The sequence below is a fragment of the Hypanus sabinus genome, chromosome 28, assembly GCF_030144855.1.
Source record: "Hypanus sabinus isolate sHypSab1 chromosome 28, sHypSab1.hap1, whole genome shotgun sequence".
Lineage (NCBI taxonomy): Eukaryota > Metazoa > Chordata > Chondrichthyes > Myliobatiformes > Dasyatidae > Hypanus > Hypanus sabinus.
This window is the reverse complement of record NC_082733.1, coordinates 5,733,078-5,750,513: the sequence shown is the minus strand read 5'-3', so window position 1 is coordinate 5,750,513 and position 17,436 is coordinate 5,733,078. Positions and strand designations below refer to the sequence as shown.

Genomic DNA, 17,436 nt, shown 5'->3' with positions numbered 1-17,436 from the left:
CCGATTTGGTTAAACAGATGCTGCTTGACCGGCTGAGATCTTCCAGTGTTCTCTTTTATGCTCCAAAGAGAACAGATCGCTTTCCTTTAGAAGAGATGCTAACAGCCTGAATCCTGTATATAAAATAAGTGGTAGAAGGGCTTGAGAGGAGAAGGAGAATTTTATCTTAGTGTGGTAAGGGTTTAGGCAGAAGTGACAAAAATTGTCATCACATTGTAAAGTACTTCAATATATTCTTGAATACCCGGCAATATTTCCAGTTCAGCAGTATAGTTCTTTTGCCACCAGCATGAACACACTTTTATGTTCTCAATTTTGTATAATTCTAAACATTTTTTGAAATATGTTAATATTAGAAATTTGTCATTTAGCCCATATTGATTAATAATGGTAAGTCTGTAATGAGCAAGTAATCCATGGCTATTGCATTCTTTCTTGCTTTTTAACATATTGGAAAATTATGTTCATGATTAAGTACATTTGGGGATTCTAATTCCCTGACCTGAAAATGGCTTGAGAGTGTCATTTATTGTTTTGATTATGCCTTTCCTCATTATTTTTACCTTTATTAATGATTTCTGCTGCTAATTACCTGTAGGATATAATCTACAGTACCTGATAATATAGCAACAGATGTAGGTTGAGTAATTTTTAAAATTTTATTATACAGCTTTTGCATCATAAATCAACCAATTTTAAGTTAGCTAATGGGAATGGATTGCAAAATGGCACCAAAAGGACTGCTGTTAGCTCTAATGGAGTGAATTAATTAATGAATGTTAACTTTATTATTCAGCCATAGATACGATTTAAAACGAATTTCAGAGGTGGGGTTGGCTTGGACTATTTTTCATACACTAGACGTCTTACTGGAAAACCAGTTTATTACTAAATTAGTGATCCAGATATTATGTTTGATTGCACATTATCCAGATTCCCTTGTAGACAAAATCAATATATCTGTTTATTATGCTTAATGTAACATACAGGGGCAGAAAAGAGCTGTGGTTTAGACATGGAGGGTCATGAATCATGTAATAAATGATTAATACCTAGATTTTATACTCTGTAAGTGCTCTGCTGTAGTAGATAAAATCAAAATTTTACCAAGAAGACACTTGCATTATTTAAAAATATTAGAATATGTTTACAGTTGCAAGAAGTTGTTTGTGAACCATTTGCAATTACTGTACCTGGTTTTCTGCATTAATTACTAATAATATGTGGTCTGATCTTCATCTTAGTCACAGTAATAGCCAAACATAATCTGCCTAAGCTAATAACACGCAAACAATTGTACTTTTTATGTCTTAATTGAACACATTATTTAATTATTCATTGTGCAGTCTGGAAAAAGTATGTGAACACTTGTATTTAATAACAGGTAGAATCTCCTTTAGCAGCAATAACCTCCGCCAAACGTTTCCTGTACCTACTGATCAGACTTGCACAATAGCAAGGGGAAATTTCATAAAAAGAAATCAATATTTCTGGGTTACCTTCTATGAACATCTCTCTTCAGGTCATGGCACAGCAACCTCAATTGGGTTAAGGTCTGGATTCCGACTTGGCCATTCTGAAACCCAAATTTTCTTCTTTTTAAACAATTCTGTTGATGGTTTACTCTTGTCTTTTGGATCATTGTTTTGTTGCATCATCCAACTTCTATTAAGTTTCATGTGATGGATTGCTGCACTTGCATTCTCCTGTAAAATGTCTTGATACAAATTTGAATTAATGTTCCCTTAACTTTTGCAAGCTGTTTAAGCCCTGAGCCAGCAAAGCAGCCTCAAACCATGATGTTACCCTCCACCATGCTTCACAGTTGGGATGATGTGTTGGTGTGTAGTGCCCTTTTACCTCCAAAAATAGCGATATGCATTTCTGCCAATAAGTATGACTTTTGTCTCATCTGTCCACAGAACATTGTCGCAGAAGTGTTGTGGAACATACAGGTTTTCTTTTGCAAACTTGAAACATGCAGCAATATTTTCTTTTTCGGAGAGCAGTGGTTTCCTCCGTGTTGTCTTTACATAAACACCATTCTTGTTCAGTGTTTTTCATATAGTGGAGTTATGAACAGAGACTTAAGCAAATTCTAGAGATTTCTGGAGGTCTTTTACTGTTAACCTTGTGTTCTTTTTCACCTCCTTCAATCCTTCAGCATTGCACGTGATCTTTGCAGGATGGCCCACTCCTAGGGAAGATAGCAACTGTACTGAATTTCCTCCATTCATAGACAATTTCTCTTACTGTGGACAGATGAACACTCAAGTCTTTAGAAGTGCTTTTGTAGCCTCCCCCAGCTTCATGCACCTCCAGAATTCTTCTTGTAATTGTTTTGATTGAGGTATGGTGCATCTAAACAGATTTTTCTTGAGAAGAGCAGGCTCTGTGAGTAACCTGACTTTGTGTACTTTTATTGTAGGGCAGGGCATATCTGCAATCCACACCTCCAATTTTATCTTATTGATTGGAATACCTGTCTCCAAATAGCTTTTGTAGAAGCTATTATTGCAGAGGTTCACGTGCTTTTTTGAACCTAGACTGTGATTGTTTAAACGGTGTACTTGGTACTGATGATTGTTTGTAATTAGTTTAGGCAGATTGTGTTTGTCTATTATTGTGACTTAGATGAAGATCAGACCACATTTTATGAGTAATTAATGCAGAAAACCAGGTAACTGCAAATGGTTCACAAACTTTTTCTTGAAACTGTACTTCTGTTATATTCAGTTGAGATGTAATACTTTTTAAATTAAAAGGAATTATCCGTTTCCATTGTAGTAATAGAACCTGTAACCGTTAGCTAATCTTTGTTTACAACATAATAGAGTGAAGTATTTGCAAATAGACAGTAAATTATTGTTGTATAACAATCTTCAACAAACTGAAATATTTCCAAACAAAGTTTTGTTTTGCATTATTGCTTACAAATTTGATTATATTTAATATTTATTTATTTAGAGATGCAGCATGGTAACAGGCACTTCCAGCCCAACAAACCCACACTGCCCAGCTATACCACATGACTAATTAACTTACTAACCTGTACATCTTCAGAATGTGGCAGGAAACCGGAGCTCCCAGAGGAAACCCACATGGTCATGGGGAGACTATACAAACTCCTTACAGAGAGCAGTGGAATTGACCCAGGTCACTGGTGTTGTAATAGCATTATGCTAACCATGCCACCCAATGTTGGAACATTGAATTATTAAGTTCTACTTACCGAGAGAGTTCTCCACAATGATTCTAATTGCAGTTTACATACTGCCAAAGGCAGGTGTCAAACAAGTACTCGATGTATTAAGTACTATGATTAACAAACAAGAAATAGTCTACCCTTTCACATTCTTGCTGGGGACTTCAGTCAGAGCTTGAGATCTCTGCCCACCTACCATCAGCAAATTACCTGCAGTACCAGAAGAACCAACTCACTCAGCCACTGCAACACTACCATCAGTAATGTCTACTGTTCCATCCCTTGACCTGATTATGGGAAATCTGATTACCTGGCTGTCTTTCTCCTACCTGCAGAGACTAAAGAGCAAGGCACCAGAGGTAAATAAAACAAAAAGGTGGTTATGGAAGGCAGAGAAGCAGCTTCAGTATTGCTTTGAGTTGGTGGACTGGTCATATTAAAGGACTCAACAGAGGCCTTAAATGAATACGCCACAGTTGTTACAGACTTTATAAGGACACACATCAAGGAATGTGCACCTAAAGAGCAAAACAGCATCTTCCCAACCAGAAGCCCCAGATGAACCAAGAGACATGCAAACTGATGAGGGCTAGATCGGTGGCTTTCAGAACTGGCAATCGAAGGAAGAAGAATAGGTATGACCGCCAGAAAACCATCCTACATGTGAAGTGACAATTCCGGATCAAGCTTGAATCACAGAAGGATGCTCAACAGTTGTGGCAGGGCTTGAAAGCCATCACTTCCTACAAAGCAGCATAAATGACAAGGTTTTGCTTCCGGATGAGCTCTATGCCCTTTATGCTCAGTTTGACTGACAGAACATGGAGGCACCTTCATGAGTTCCCCCAAAATCCCTCAGTGATTTTAGTCTCTGAGACTGACATGAGGGTATCCTTCAGGAGAGTGAACCAAGGAAAGCATTTGGCCCAGGTGGTGTACCTGGCAGACTATTGAAGACCTGTGCTAATCACTTGCTGGAGTGTTTACTGACATTTTTAACCTCTTGCTTCAGCAATCTGAGGTGCCCACCTGTGTCAAGCAGGCTTCAATCATACCCGTGCATAAGAAGAACAGCTATTGTCCAATAACACATACATCCACTGCAATGAAGTGCTTTGAAAGGCTGGTCATAAAACATGAACCCCTGCCTGAGGATAGACTTAGATCAGCTTCATCACAACAGGTCAACAGCAGATGCCATTTCATTGGCTCCTCACTTAGCTCTGGAACATCTGGGCAATGAATTCGGCAATGAAGAATTCTTTACATTGACTGTAGCTGATTATTGACTTCAGAAGAAGTAAACCAGAGGTCCATGAGCCAGTCATCATTGAAGGATTAAAGTCAGCAACTTTAAATTTCTTGTGTTATTATTTCGGAGGATTTGTCTTGGGAACAGCATGTAAGTACAATTATGAAGAAAGCACAGCAGCACTTCTGCTTCTTTAGGAGTTTGTGGAGATTCAGCATGGCGTCTAAAACTTTGACAAACCTCTATAGATGTGTCGTGGAGAGTATATTGACTGGCTGCATCACAGCCTGGTATGGAAACACCAATGCAATTGAAAGGACAATCATACAAAAAGTGGTGGATATGACCCAGTTCATCATAAGTAAAGCCTTCCCAATCATTGAGAACATCTATACGAAGCATTGCCACAGGAAACCAGCCTCCATCATCAGGAACCCCAACCACCCAGGACACACTCTCTTCTCCCTACTACCATCAGGAAAAAGGTACAAGAGACTCAGGACTCACACCACCAAGTTCAGGAAAAGTTATTAGCCCTCAATCATAGTGGTCTTGGACCAAAGGGGTAACTTAGCTTGCCCCATCATTGAAATGTTCCCACATTCTATGGACTCACTTTCAAGGACTCTTTACCTCATGTTCTTGATAATTATTGTTTGTTTGTTTATTATTATTATTATTACTATTTCTTTCTCTTTGTATTTGCATAGTTTGTTGTCTTTTGCACACTGGTTGAATGCCCAAGTTGATGCGGTCTTTCATTGATTCTATTATTGATTTATTCAGTATGCCCCCAAGAAAATGAATCTCAGGGTTGTATATGGTGACATATATACTTTGATAATAAATTTACTTTGAACTTTTGCACTCAGCTTTCAATTCTCATCCACTTGAAACTAATCACTGAGCTCCAAGTCCTAGGGCTCAATATTTCCCTGTGCAATTGGATCCTCGAATTCCTCTCTTGCAGTTCCCAACAGTACAGATTGGCAACATTTCCACAATTGCCATCAGCACAGGTGCACTGTATGACTGTGCACTTTGCCTCCTGCTCTACTTCATTTATACCTATGAATGTGTGACTAAGTTTGCTGACGTCATCACTATTGTTGGCCGAATCAAAGGTGCTGATGATTGGCATACAGAAGGGAGATAGAAAGTCTAGTTGAAAGATGCCACAGCAACAACCTCTCACTCATCATCAGCTGAGAGCCGTTAATCATCCAAGAGCTGATTGTTGACTACAGGTGGAAGAAGCAGGGGGTCCATAAGCCCATCCTCTTGTAGGGGACGGGAGATGGAGAGGGTCAGTAATTTTAAATATTTTGACATATCAGAGGATCTGTCCTAGGACCGGCACATAAGTGCCATCACGAAGAAGTCATGACACCAACTCTACTTTCTGTCATTTAAAACTTTGACAAACTTCTGTAGATGACAGTTAAGAGAATCCAGTCTATTTGCAGCATGGCCTGGTATGAAAACATCAATGCCCAAGAATGGAAAAGCCTACAAAAAGCAGCAGATGCAGTCCAGTCCATCACAGGCAAAGCCCTCCCCACCATTGAGCACATCTACATGAAGCGCTGCCACGAGAAAGCAGCATCCATTGTCAAGGACTACAGTTGTCTAGGCCTTACTTCTTGCCACTACCATCAGATAGGAGGTACAGGAGCCTTAACTCCTGAACCAGCATTGATAACTTCACTCACCTCATAGCTGACCTGGATCCTCAATCTATAGACTCACTTCCAAGGACTCTGACTCATGCCCGCCGCATTAAATTTATTTATTTGGGTGATTGCCTTTTTTTTGCAAATCGTTTGTTGTGTTACACCAATTTGTAAAAGGAATTGTTGAATTTTTTGGTAGTCCTTCAGTGTTGCTACTTAACTAAATGTCTAAGGAACTCTGGCTGCAAGTATATTTTGTATCCAAGATGCTAAAAATTCCATGCTGCAGTCTTGCATCACTGCCTCATATAGGCTTCATCCAATACTTCAAAAATAATAATTTTCCTTTTAAATGGTTAAGAAAGTTTTTGGATTTGGAAGGGGAGAGAGCAATGCAATAACTGCTAAACCTGCAAAGTGACAAAACATACAGAGAGTGCCCATAAATTTGTGGTGTTGCAATGCAGTATCACGCAAGTTCTAAGTTTCACACTACTTAGAATGTTGTCTCATATGACATTCTTGGCCTGGACTCCAAACACTCACATACCTGTACTCTATAATGGACAGTTGTTAATGGTGTGCAAAAGTTGTTAATGGTACGAAGCCCTGCTCTCACCTGACTCTCCAAAATTGTCCTTAAGGTTGGTATGGAGAGCCTTGAGAGTTCTTGCACTAAGGCTCCAGATCCTGATTTATCACCCAAGGATACAGAAATATATATTGTGTGCATTCACCTGTGCCAGAGGTTGTGACTTTCAACTGAATTAATTATTTGGAATCAAGGATGAACTTTTAAATTTATTTATTTTAGAGATACTGCATGAAACTGGCTCAACAAGCTGCAGTGTTTTGCAGCCCACCTATATATTTCTTTAGCCAAGGTATAGGACAATTTACAATGACTAATTGATGTCTTTCAACTGTAGGAGGAAACACACATGGTCACAGGAGAACATTACCAATTCCCTTCAGACAGTGCAGAATTGAACTCTGAACTCTGACACCCCAAGCTGTAATAGTGTCATGCTAACCTCTATACTACTGTGTGTGTGTGTTTAATATTTTTTCCATGTATTTGCATGTATTTGGAACTTGCTGTGGTTTATTGGCACAATGCAGAACAGAAAAACATTGGACAATTATAAAGAATAAAGAATTATATAAAAAAGTTAGAAATTAAAGTACAGATATGTTCTTAAGTAAATACTTAAACTTGAGCATGTATTTACAACTTTCAGTTCCCTGATTCTGACCATCTCATTTTTACCTTGGATATCCAGTCCCTGTACACTTCTTGATGGGAAGTAGACTTGGATCAGTTCCCCTCCATCATCACCCTCTATCATCTGGCAAAACTGATCCTAGTACTCAATACCTTCTCTTTCGGCTGCTCCTATTTTCTCCAAATTCAAGGAGTAGCTAGGGCACATGTGCCTGTCTTTTTGTTGGCTACGTGAAGAAGTCCATCTTACAAACCTTTACTGGTAATTCTTTCTGTGCTACGTTGATGACTGTATTTGTATTGCTTCATGCACCCATGCTGAGTTGGTCAATTTCATCAACTTTGCCTCCAACTTCCACCCTGCCCTTAAACTTAAGTGTCCACAATGATTTTCCTGCCCACTTCTTAGTCCTGGGCGTATACAAGTGATGGTAGAATGCAATAAGAACCATGTTGCAGATGTTTTTAGTGAGTTCATCCCTAGGTATCTGTTTGGAAATTGGGGGAGGTGGGGAATAAACAATTTTTTTGTATAGCATGTTGTTATAACTGTTAGTATAATGCCCTTACAGTACCAACAACTGGGTTCAATTCCACCACTGTCTATAAGGAGTTTATACATACTCCCTGTGACTGCGTAGGTTACCTCCGGAAGCTATTGTTTCCTCCCACACTCCAAAGCTGTATGGATTAGTAGGTTAATTGGTCACATGAATGTGGTTTGGTGCTGCAGACTCGTTGTGTAGGAAGGGCCTGTTACTAAGCTGTGCGTAGTGGTGGGGAAAATAAGATGATTGACTTGAAGCATTAGCTTTGTTTCTATTTTCACAGTGCTGTCTGTCTGTGGAGTACTTCCAGAATATCTATTTTAATTTCAGATTTCCTGCTTCTACAGCACTTTTGTGAAGAATACCTTATGAGGAGACCATATGGAAGAAAAGGCCTTCTTCCTCATACTAATTAATAATTTTAAGAACTTTAATAATTTTTGGCTGACTGCAATTATACAAGAAGTACATTAGTGAGTCTGTAGGCTGTGGGAACAGTTAAGTTTTGGGATTAGTGAAATTATCCCCCCTGGTTCAAGACCCTGATGACTGATAGAATGAATAACTGTTTCTAAACATGTTGGTGTGGGTCTTGAGGCTTCTGTACCTTCTTGCAACAGCAGCATCGTGAAGAGACCATGACCTTGGTGGTGAGGGTCCTTGATGGATGCTGCTTTCTTGCAACAGTATTCCATGTAGATGTGCTCAGTGGTGGGGTGGGCTTTACCAGCAATAACTGGGCTGTATCCACTACTTATTGTCGGTATTTCCACTCGGGGCATTGGTGTTTCCACACCAGGCTGTGATACAACCAGTCAATATACTGTCCATCACACATCTTTGCAAGTTTGTCAAACTTTCAGATGATACGTCAATTTTTTGCCAACTTCTTTGCAATGGCACTTGCGTGCTTGGCCCAGGACAGGTCCTCTGAAATAGTAACACAGAGGTTACTATAAAGTTCTTGATCCTCTCCACCTCTGATCCTGTCATGCGGACTTGCTCATGATCCTCTGGTTTCCTCCTGAATCCAATTATCAGCTCCTTATCTTAATGACATTGAGTAAAAGGTTGTTGTTATGGCAACACTCAGCCATGTTTTCTGTCTCCCTCCTATATGCTGATTCATCAGTACCTCAGATTAGGCCAACAACAGTAGTGTTGTCAGCAAACTTGAATATGGCATTGGAGCTGTGGTTAGTCATAAATGTAAAGCGGGGAGCTAAGCACACAGCCTTGTGTTGCACCTGTGCTGATGGAGATTTTGGAGGAGATGTCAATCTGAACTGACCAGGGTCTGCAAGTTAGGAAATTAAGAATCCAATTGCACAAGAAGGTATTGAGGTTAAGGTCTTGGAGCTAAGGTCTTAAGTTAGTTTTGAGGGGATAATAGTATTGAATGCTAAGCCATAGTCGATAAAGAGCATTCTGATGTATGCACCTTTGCTGTCTATATGTTCCAGAGTTGAGTGAAGAGCCAATGAGATAGCGTCTGCTGTGGACCTGTTGGTCCAGTAGGCAAATTGGGGCTGATCCAAATTGCTTCTCAGGCAGGAGTTGATACGTTTCATCACCAGTCTTTCTAAACAGTTCATCACTGTGGATATTAGGGCACCAGTATAATTGAAGCCTGCTTGAAACAGGTGGGTAACTGACTGCCAAAGTGAGAGGTTAAGATCTCAGTGAACACTCCAGTCAGTTGATCAGCACAGATCTTGGCCAGGTACCCCATTGGGTCTGGATGCTTTTCTTGAGTTCACCCACCTAAAAGCTGCTTGCATGTTGCCCTCAGAGACTGAAATCATGGATCATTTGGGGTTGGAGGAGATCGTGATGGTTCCTCCATGTTTGTTTACAGCACACTTGTTGTTTTAGGAATTGGAGCATTTCTTTTAGTTATCAGTTGCATTTCATTTCATTGTTTTTTTTTCTCTAACCATATAACTTAAAAGAATTTAAGGCAAATAATCTTTCTTTCACCTGGCAGGGGGAATGAGCAAATCTCCACACTTGAAACAAAGAAGACTGAGGTAATTTTGATCATTTATAGCTGTTGCACTGTGTGATCAAAACTTTGTATGCTGGCATGCAGAATCTTAGTCATGTGCCAGATAAGTTGCAAATGATTATAATGGCCTCATTAGCGATAGAAATCTAAAATGAGGGTTCAGTACCAGGCTAAATCCAATTACCAATTTGTGGAGTATTCTGGAGTTGCAACTATCCTGTAGTTTTTTGACTGACTTATTTTTCGAGTATGCTGGATGAATTTATTTCTGGGTGTTTTCAGGCATGATTTTCTTTACATTGAAAGTTGACAGCGTGCTTATGATTCAGTCACTGGCAGTTGCATGATTACGCTTCTTATTGGCTGGCAAATTAATATTTGAAGCTGATTGCTGACAGAACATGATGAAACATTTTGGAATTGCCCCATCTCCACAACAGAACAGATATAAAAAAATAGTTACTGAGGTTGCATTAAACAGACTGTGGGGAAAGTAAAATCCATGTAGGGTGAAGGATAGGGGGAGATTGATGTGTTGAACAGAAGAGTTATTGCATTAGGTATTACTTTGTAGGTTAAATTTAGTAAAATTTCATATTTCTATATAAAAGTGTTTAAACAACTGATGGGCAAGTAATGAGGCAATAGAAACTGTATTAAACCTTTATACTGCACAGCACAATATCTTCAAAGGTTGTTTATCTGAATGAGTAGATTAATTTTTTTATATTAATTCCCTCTTTGCTGCAAGTTTAGTTTCCTTTACTTCAAAATACTATTTTAAAAAGTTGAATTTAGAGTTGCATTTTCTTTTCTAGTCAAAATAGCATTATTATTTTGTTTAAAGTTCTTAAATGTTTCCATTTTTGTTTTAACTTTTAGGCAAAACCTTCTTTGGTATCATCTGATGCTGAAACCTTGGAAATTGGTTTATCTGCTGATGGGTAATGAGATAATTTTTCATTTTGGATGGATTCAATTAGTAGTCTGTGCATGGATAATTTACATCTGAATTGAAAAGGAAATTTTATAACTTGAAAAAATATTTCTTGATCTTTTGAAAATATGAAACACAAGTTTTCTACTCTCTCTTTAACAGAAATGATGAGAAAAATGATCAGCCTTTAAAATGTGAGGCTGAGACTCAATCTGTGGAAGCTGTGCCTTCACCAAATTATGACAAATTAAGTGATAAACAAGACAAAGTGAACTCCAATGAAAATACACAAAGTAGTGAAAGTACGGAGAAAACAACAGATGGTCTGCTGTCTGAATTGACTACAGAGAAGGAATGTGATGCTGATGAAAGAGCTCAGGACAATTCCTCAGACCAAGTGCTCTCGCCTCCAAACACTAATGAAGCACAAGCTTTCAAGTCAGTTGACAATGATGTAGAAATTATTCAGAATGAATTTGAAGGAATTGATGCTTGTGATGAAACTAAAGATTGCAAGACTCTTACGGATTCACTGCAGAAATGTAAACAGACAGGAAACAAGGGAATTGATAAAGAAAAATGTTTTGAAGAAAAGAGTGATGATACAAATGTAGAACAGGATAAGGATCCCAAAGAAGATGTTTGCTTTGAGCAGTTTTTTAGGAGCAAGGATGAGCCAGAAGCTCTTGGTTCTGATGTGAGTGAGCAGGGCAGCATTCAGTTGGAACCACTTACACCTTCTGAGGTTTTAGAACATGAAGCTACTGAGATTCTGCAGAAAGGGGGTGTGGTGACTGCCACCAAGAGAAGGGGAACAACTTCTGCTGAGGAAAGTAATAAAGAGACAACTCCTGCTACAGTACTGATAAGCTCAGAGCATCTTGATGAAAATGAAAAGAGCTGAAGTCTTGCATGGGGCATTGACTATCTTATTGGACTTGATTCACAGATACACATACACCAAGCACACAAACACATGTACTGTTTAAGGCTTTAATATTCTCATCCCTGTTCAAACTATAGTTCACATTCCCGTCTTTGAGAAAAACAAATGGCATGTGAAAAGAAAAGACTTACAAATCTGTAGAATTCTGTATAAAATTAAGCACCTTTATAGGTGCAGTCTTGGCAGGCTCTCAGCTTACCTATGTAAACTTTCAGTGAAAGTGGAATCATTATAAGAAAAAGCTTAGTTATGTCATTGTGCAGAAAAATCTAAACAGTGTGGCACAAGGTGACATAATACTGCTGTTACATATTATTTTTATTAATCATTGCAATAGAGATAGATTGTCTAGGATGGGTTACATGGTAAACCAAAGTGCAGTTCATTCTTTCCTTTTACTGTAGTAAATAGGATATGTTGTGTTAAGTAATGCTTTATTTGTATTGGCATGTATCTTTTGTTGTTCAGCAGTTTATTCTGCTTACGGCAGTAGACACAAGGCAGGAGCTGCAGAATATGTAAGATTTTTTTTTAAAAACTGCAGTACTTTATAGTGCCAAGCTAACTGACTATAAGAGGAAGAATAAAGCTGCTTAAAATTATACTGAATATTTTTACTACTTATTTGGTAAATAGTACTTTGCTAGTGATTGGCATTGTCTTGCTTTGGTGTACAGTTTCTGCAGAAAACAACAAATTCCTATTTAAGTATCCAAACTTTAGACTTGATTCTTTAGATGTGGCTAATTTTAATTTTGTTATAAAGGTTGTTTAATTTTATGAGTACCCAATTTGGAAGTAAGAGCTCCCTAAAGCTGATGATATTTGTTCATTTCTGCTAAGTGCATTTTTGCTAAAGACTAATTGAATAAAAAATATAAAAAACAGCATGCATCAGAAGTTGATGAATTTACAGATTTTCATATAGGATAACTACTTTTTAAATCACTCTTCAAATACTTTTAGTCCTTGTGGGGAAAACCTGAAAATATTTTTTATCTATCTGTCAATAAAAAAAGTACTATTATATAGAATAATTTTACTTAAAAGGACCTCCAGATTCAAAGTCACAAAACAATAAAACTCATAAAATTCAATTCCTTCTGCATTCTGTAACATACTGAACAGTTGCACTTTCCACTTAATAAAATGTGAACGGTTTTTATTTATGTTCTTTGATTAAAATGGAATAGCCCCTATCCTTTCTTTATAGCATGCATTTCCAAAACATACCTAAAGTGACTACATTGTCAGAATTTTGGATGCCCTCAGACATTTATATTTATATTTCATTAATTTGTAGTCACAGTATCAATATTTTTTGCTTGATTTTTTTTTTTGCTGGCTTTTTAACAAACCTCCCACATCATCTTTTGCTTTCCTTTGTTCAGAGGTAGGCTTGCCCTTTTTTTCCATTTTTGCCCTTCTGAGCTTCTACACCTGAAAGTCTTCTCACTCAGAATATTAGTTGGTCATGGCTTTTCCTTTTCCTTCTTAAAAAAAATGTCTTCAGTTGTTGGCAATTACCCAAGCTAGTTCATATTTCAGCAGCTTTGGAATTCATAAGCTGTTGCCTTTTAAGCTATTAGTTGCAATCGTAATTACAAGAAAAATCTGTTGCAAGATGTATTGCAAGGTATTGGTAAAATACTGCAAACTCGTGCCCAGTTTTATTGACTTCACAACCACATTTATGACATTTTATAATCAAAATTCCTATCTTATTGCAAAATTTGAGATCGGTTATTAATGTTGTAAAAGCTATTCCATTTAGTGAAAGATTGGTAAATGTAATTTAATTACAAACAGTCCCCTGCAATCTGTAAAATGTTAGTTTTATTTCAAGCTATTCTGTACAACTTACTGGATGTGGCAAGAGAAGATGCTCAACTGTTTTTATTCCATGTGGATATTAGATTTGTTTGATTATAGTTATCTACCAAGTCCTTGTGGTTTAACTTGTGCAGTCTACTTTGTAAAGGAAAAAAGAAGTGAAATGCAGCTCCATCTAATATAATTTCCTTTACACAGTTAATTTATAGCAGGGTTGTAAATATTTTTGTATATGTTTTAAATGATTAATTTAGAAATTGTTAGTACTTTTAAGACTAATCACCATATATGTATGTTGGAATTATGTTGATCTTTAATTGTCATACCTCTATAAATCTTCTTGTTCTCCAGGACACTCGCACTTCAGTTTATGATTTGTTCATGAATGTTGGGTATAAAACACATCTGTAAATGAAGCAGTGTGCAACTGAATAAATATTATTGATGCCCATGCTTGTGAATGTTGGCAAATGGACAAGTGCCAGATTTTAGACTAATTTACATTACTGGAGAAGCTCCAGTTGTCAACAATTTGGACCTCCAAAGTACAAAAGAATGGCAGCACACAGTGCAAAGGCTTTTCCTTTCAGTGTGACTTTATTTAATGCTGGTTAACTTGGATGAAGAGATATGTTTTCATTTCTGCTGTTGCTACTTTTAGTTCTGGAATTCAGTTGATTCCTATTCAGAGTAAAGTTACTGTACACAGGGAGAGTGGAAATAATGGTTTGTATACTTTTCTTCTTGTAGAAGTTTAATGTTACTTTAATGCCAGTGCCTGCAAGCTCAAATAAAGAAATTGCATCTAATGACTTGTAATTGTGTTTCCACGTGTCCATCTTATATTTTTCAATAGTTTATCTGCTATAAGTCCAGACATCCCCCCAGAACTTTATTTAAAGACCAAGTTTCATATAACAGCCTAAATATTGGTAAACTATTATTGTACATTTCAGCTAACCTAATTCTGTCGAACAAAGAGATGGCAGGAGCCTTTCTCTTACCTCATTGTTGCCACTTTCCCACAGGCCAGAAATTTAAAATTAAAAGAGTCAACACAGAAGAATAGTGAACCTCCGGTTGATTAACTATATTATTGATGCTCTGGGTTTTCTTACCAATATATTACTGTAGATTTCTGCATTCCTGAGATTTTGTTTTCTAGACATGTACAACCACCTTTCTAATCTCAAGTATTATCACTTGATCTTTTGATACAAGGCCTTTGGCAATTCATGTGGCATGCTGAAACTTCTTAAATATTGTGATGCTTCCAACACCATCTCAGGCAGTGCTTTCCAGATTGCAATCACCCTATGGGAGAAAAATGTCTTTACTATATCTTACTTAAACTGTTGTTCTTAGACACCTATACCAGAATCAGAATCAGGTTTATTATCACCGGCATGTGACATGAAATTTGTTATCTTAGCAGCAGCAGCAGTTCAATGCAATACATAATCAAGCAGAGAGAAAAAAACCATAATAAATAAACAAGTATATCAATTACATGTATTGAATAGATTATTTAAAAATGTGCAAAAACAGAAATAATGTATATTTTAAAAAGTGAGGTAGTGTCCAAAGCTTCAAAGTCCATTTAGGAATCAGATGGCAGAGGGGAAGAAACTGTTCCTGAATCTCTGAGTGTGTGCCTTCAGGCTTCTGTATCTCCTACCTGATGATAACAGTGAGAAAAGGGCATGCCCTGGATGCTGGAAGTCTTTAATAATAGACGCTGCCTTTCTGAGACACCACTCCCCAAAGATGTCCTGGGTACTTTGTAGGCTAGTGTCCAAGATGGAGTTGACTAGATTTACAACCTTCTGCAGCTTCTTTCAGTCCTGTGCAGTAGCCCCTCCATACCAGACAGTGATGCAGCCTGTCAGAATGCTGTCGAGGGTACAATTATAGATGCTTTTGAGTGTACTGTTGACCTGCCAAATCACTTCAAACTCCTAATAAAGTATAGCCATGTCTTGCCTTCTTTATGACTACATCGATAAGAAACATTTCTTATTATGTATCCTTTCTAAGCAGAATGTATTTTGAGTGTCTCTACTAAATGCCCCCTCAGCTCAAAGGTAAACAAACTCAATTTACCCAGTCTCTCTTTGTAACTGAAATTCTAATGCAGGCAGAATTCTGGAGAATTGCCTCTAAATGCCTCCAGTACAATCACATAATTTCTCGTGTGCTGTCCAGATCTGCACAGAATATAACAGCTGTGGTCCAACCAATGTTTAATAAAGTTGTACCAAGACCTACCTGCTCATAAACTTACAGTATATGCTGCAGCTACTGAAGGCATTCTATATGACATCTTCACCATACATACCTACTTATGCTGCCACTTTAAGGGATACATTAACTTGTACATCAAAGTTCTGTTATTCCTCAATACCAGGGCTCTAACCTTTATTGTGCTGTATATGTCCTACCCCCTAGACCTCCCAAAATGCTTCACCTCACACGTATCAGGGTGAAATTCTTTCTGTTATTTCTCCCAATTTACCAACTGATCAATGTTATTCTGTAACCCACAGTGACCCTAGTCACTATCAGTGTCACTGATTTTCATGTTGCCTTGAAACATCTATAATAATATAAGCTGTTTTACAACAAACAGCAAGGATCCATGGGTACAGGCTAACAATTGCAAATACAATCTTCTGCCATCGCCTTTGACTTCCTATTATAAAGCCTTGTCTGCATTCAATTTGTCAGTTTACCTTTTGGACCAACCTAGCAATTGGGACTTTGTTAAGTCCATATAACCCACATCAACTGGCCTCAGCATCAAAACTATTTAGTTACCTCTTTAAATGAAATCAGGTTGGATTTCCCATCAAAAGTTCTATGTTGACCATCAGATTTTTTTCCTTACCATTAAATTTAGTCTAACTGGTTACCTTCTGCCCTTGAATAAAGACATCACATTTGCTTTCTTCTGGTGATCTGGCATCTCACCTGTGGCTAATTAAGACCTCAGTATATCCATCACAGTCCCTGCATTCTACTCCCTCAGCACCCATAATAGCTGGGATGCATCTCATTGGGCACTGGTGCCTTCCATATATTGTAGGGGATTTCAACCAAGCCAGCTTGAAGAAGTCTCTGAATAACTACCACCAACATATCACTTGTGGAACCAGAGAAGCCAATTCACTTGGCCACTGTTATACCACCATCAAGGATGCTTACCGTGCCATCCTATGCCTGCACCTTGGAAAAGTCTGATCACCTGTCTGTACTATTACTCCCAGCGTAAAGGCAGAGACTAAAGTCAGCAGCACCAGTGGTGAGGACCAAGAAGGTATGGTCAAAGGAGGCAGAGAGGCACTTAGAGGAGTGCTTTGACTCAGTGGTCTAGATAATATTCAGGGATTCATCTGCAGATCTCAATACACAACAGTTGTCATTGCTTTCAGTAAGACCAGTCTGGATGAGTATACCTTTGAGAACATTCTCGACCTACCCAAACCAAAAGCCGTGGATGAACCAGGAGATACAGTCTCCAAAGGTCATTAAAGACCGGTGATCTGGAACTTCACTAGAAGTCCAGTTACAATCTATGGAAGGAAGGCTATTTTAAGAGTGACAAAACAATCCTGACTGAATTTAGAAATGGAATTAGATGCACGTCAGCTCTGGCAGTGTTTGCAAGCCATTACTTCCAAGGCAAAACCTAACATCTTGAATGGCTGTGTTGCTTCACACCCAGATGAGCTTATCACCTTTTATGCATGCTTTGAAAGGGAGAATGAAACTACACTGGTATGAATCAGGTGACCATGTAATCTCTGTCT

The 17,436-nt window shown here is 38.0% G+C and overlaps 1 protein-coding gene across 3 annotated transcripts in view; it reads left to right on the top strand.

The window, feature by feature from the left end:
- LOC132382393 (zinc finger protein 280C-like) overlaps positions 1-14,451 on the top strand; it is a 127,229-nt gene extending 112,778 nt beyond the window's left edge. For all 3 annotated transcript variants that reach the window (XM_059952542.1, XM_059952540.1, XM_059952541.1), the window contains 3 exons: positions 9,891-9,933; positions 10,794-10,855; positions 11,011-14,451. In XM_059952542.1, coding sequence (XP_059808525.1) covers positions 9,891-9,933; positions 10,794-10,855; positions 11,011-11,752 — 847 coding nt within the window. In that variant the 3' untranslated portion in view covers positions 11,753-14,451. The remainder of the gene's footprint in view (positions 1-9,890; positions 9,934-10,793; positions 10,856-11,010) is intronic.
- Positions 14,452-17,436: the final 2,985 nt, after the last annotated feature.